Here is a 3,064-nt window from a genome sequence, read left to right as displayed (position 1 = left end):
TTACCATTGAATTATCTTTGTTTTAGCTTACTGTTGTTTTTAATAGTAGTTGAAGTAGTTAAACAAAAACCCAATCTTTATTGATCAAAAATCTTGCATCTAGAGATTGATTGAGTTGATAATAACATTGCCGAAGAGTGTAATAGATAGGTTAGTTCCCTAAGGATTCGATCCCGGACATAAAACCGGATTTTATTTGTAGCAACCGCTTTGTACTTTAAAAGTCATAGTTGGGCATTGTCAAATTTTGGCGTCGTTACCAGGGAACTAACGGTGTAATTTATTATAACTTAGAAGTAGTGTTAAAATTATTAGTTCAAATCAATTTCCAAAGGTGTTAAACAATTTTCATTGAAATTCTAACGTTTGAACTCTTGTGGAATTCAGGTGTATTCCTAGAAATTCTTCGAGGACTGGAGAACTTCTTGAAGGACTTTCAGACCCCGAGAAAACATTCAGGGCATTGAACTGTGCCAACAAGAGGATCCAACAATCACAACAACCACACCAGCTTCAAATTGACATGGGTGACGTAGAGAAGGTCAACAGAAACATCAGGGATGAGCCAGCTGACCCAAATGTCAGAGTGGTAGAACCTCTTCTGCCAGAAGCTACACATTATGATTGGGCTCAACCCACAGCTGACAACCTGGCAAGTGCCATAGTTGTGCCCGCAAGCGGAGACATTTCAGATCACCAACAACATGATGCATCTGCTACAGAATAAAGGATTGTTCTCTGGGTCACACATTGAAGACCCTCAGCAACATTTGAAAACTTTTCTGTCAATTTGTGTAACTCAATGGCAGCCAAATATGACCCCAGAAGCTATCAAACTATTACTATTCCCGTTCTCTGTGACTGGGGAAGCTTAGACTTGGCTGAATTCGCTCCCAATCAATTCCATTGTCACTTGGTAGGAATTAGTAAAGGAGTTCCTGAATAGGTTCTACCCGCCAAACAAGACTGCAAGGCAGATTGATGATATATTGTAGTACAAGTAGCAGCCGACTGAGACCTTGCAAGAAACTTGGGAAAGATTTAAAGGGATGCTGGCGAAGTGTCCTCACCATGGCATTCCAGACCAGATGCTTGGCTAGAGATTCTACATGGGGTTAGCTGACAATCTAAAGGCCAATGTGGATGCTTCAGCTGGAGGTGCATTTTTGAGTAAGACATTCACCGGGGGTGGATGACTAGAGGTACAACACTGGCACTCATAGTGCATTCAGTTCCTCTTGAACAAAATAATTTGCATGCAGAGAACATGGCCACACTCATGACTCAGATGAGTATTTTGACAAAGAAGATAGATGAGATGGGTAACAAACAGGTGCATATTGTGGACACGACAAATGAAGGACTGTGTGTACCCTGTGTTAATCAGTCTTATGTGTGTTCATGGAGCGGAGAAGGTGAAAATAAAGGGGCAAGGGAAGATATGAATTATGTTAACAACTTTGGGGGTCAGAGACAAGGAGGACAACAGTGGAGACTGGCACCAAATCAGCAATATAGACCTAACATGCCTCAGCCTGGGGGCATGCAAGTTCAAGGCCAAATGGTGCCATACCACTAGAGACAACAGGGCTACCCACAGCAGAACCAGCAACAGTTGACATATCAGCCACCTCCTCAGCAGTAAGATAAAAACATGGTAGAGATCAGGGGGATGCTCCAGCAACTCATTGGGACAAATGGTAAGATGCTAGAAAAGTTGGCAGTATATGATTCAGCTATGAAGAACATTAAAACTCAGTTAGGGCAGTTGTCTATGGCTTTAAACAACCGCCCCCAGGGAACATTGCCAGCGGACACAAATATTAACCCCAAGGAGCAAAACCCGAATCAGCTGATGGCAGTAAGTCTCCGGAATGGGAGAGATTTAGACAAAGAGCAGGAGGTTGCACAAGCCAGCAAAGAGACTACGCCAGCCACTCCAATTCCACTAGAGGTAGATGAACCATCAAATCTGACTGAAGTGGTGGGTGAACAGGTCAATATGAAAAGGGTTAGGCTAAGGTAAATGAACAAGCTGCAGAACAGGTGGTGCCTCTTGTGCCACAGAACCCTAACAGAGAGAAGCCGACAAATAGTGCACAAAGGGTAATACCTGCACCATTCCCTCAAAGACTGGTAAAACAAAAGAAGGAAGATCAATACAAGAAATTCATGGAGGTGCTGCGTCAAATTCAGTTGAATATTCCTTTGATGGATGCCTTGAGGGAGATGCCAGGTTATGCGAAGATGATGAAAGACCCAATGTCATGGAAGTTTGATTTTCAGGACCTATCCACAGTGACTCTAACGCAGACCTGCAGCACAGTAGTGACCAAACCGATGGCTCAAAAGATGTCAGACCCAGGTAGCTTCACTATTCCATGCACGATTGGGAGTTATGCCTTTGCAGCGGCATTATGTGATTTAGGAGCCATCATAAATTTGATGCCTCTGGCTGTATACACCAAACTGGGCATTGGCAGAGCTAGACCGACTTTGATGTTGCTGCTGCTGGCTGACCGCACAGTAAAAAGGCCTACTAGGATTCTTGATGATGTGTTGGTGCAAGTAGGGAAGTTTGTGTTCCCTGCAAACTTTGTTATTCTGGACTGTCAGGTAGATGAGGAGATACCTATCATTTTAGGTAGGCCATTTTTAGCCACTGGGAGAGCACTGATCGATTGTAAGACTGGGGAATTAAAAATGAGACTGAACGATGAAGAAGTCATATTCAATGTTCAGCAATCTATGAGGAGACCCAGTGAATATGCTAATTGCTCTCTAGTGGAGGCAGTGGATGTGATACTGCAAGAAGATGATGTGACCCTGACTACTAAAGATCCATTGTAGGCATATCTGACAAATTTAGAAGAGATAGATGGTGAAGGGTTAGCTAAGTGGGTCATGGCACTTGAAGGCCAAGGATTCTGGAAAAGGGAACCTCAGTTCGAGTCCCATGAGTTAGAAAAAAGGGCTACACGTCCAGCAACACCATCAGTAGAGAAACCACACAAGCTGGAGCTGAAGCCGCTCCTAGCTCACCTCAGGTACGTTTTCTTAGGCC

At 43.6% G+C, this 3,064-nt stretch overlaps 1 protein-coding gene across 1 annotated transcript; it reads left to right on the top strand.

Annotated features, from left to right (window-relative positions):
* Nucleotides 1-1,654: 1,654 nt before the first annotated feature.
* On the top strand, nt 1,655-2,850 carry LOC138887128 (uncharacterized). The gene is made up of 2 exons (XM_070168844.1): nt 1,655-1,996; nt 2,068-2,850. The coding sequence occupies exons 1-2, from the start codon at nt 1,655-1,657 to the stop codon at nt 2,848-2,850; spliced, it is 1,125 nt and encodes a 374-aa protein (XP_070024945.1).
* Nucleotides 2,851-3,064: the final 214 nt, after the last annotated feature.

The sequence above is a fragment of the Nicotiana sylvestris genome, chromosome 3, assembly GCF_000393655.2.
Source record: "Nicotiana sylvestris chromosome 3, ASM39365v2, whole genome shotgun sequence".
Lineage (NCBI taxonomy): Eukaryota > Viridiplantae > Streptophyta > Magnoliopsida > Solanales > Solanaceae > Nicotiana > Nicotiana sylvestris.
The sequence above is the reverse complement of the archived record's forward strand: the minus strand, read 5'-3'. Positions and strand labels throughout refer to the sequence as shown.

Coding starts and splice junctions, on each gene's coding strand:
- LOC138887128 (XM_070168844.1), top strand. CDS start 1,655: ATGGTAGAGATCAGGGGGATGCTCCAGCAACTCATTGGGACAAATGGT. Junction 1,997..2,067: donor CTGAAGTGGTGGGTGAACAG/GTCAATATGAAA, acceptor CTTGTGCCACAG/AACCCTAACAGAGAGAAGCC.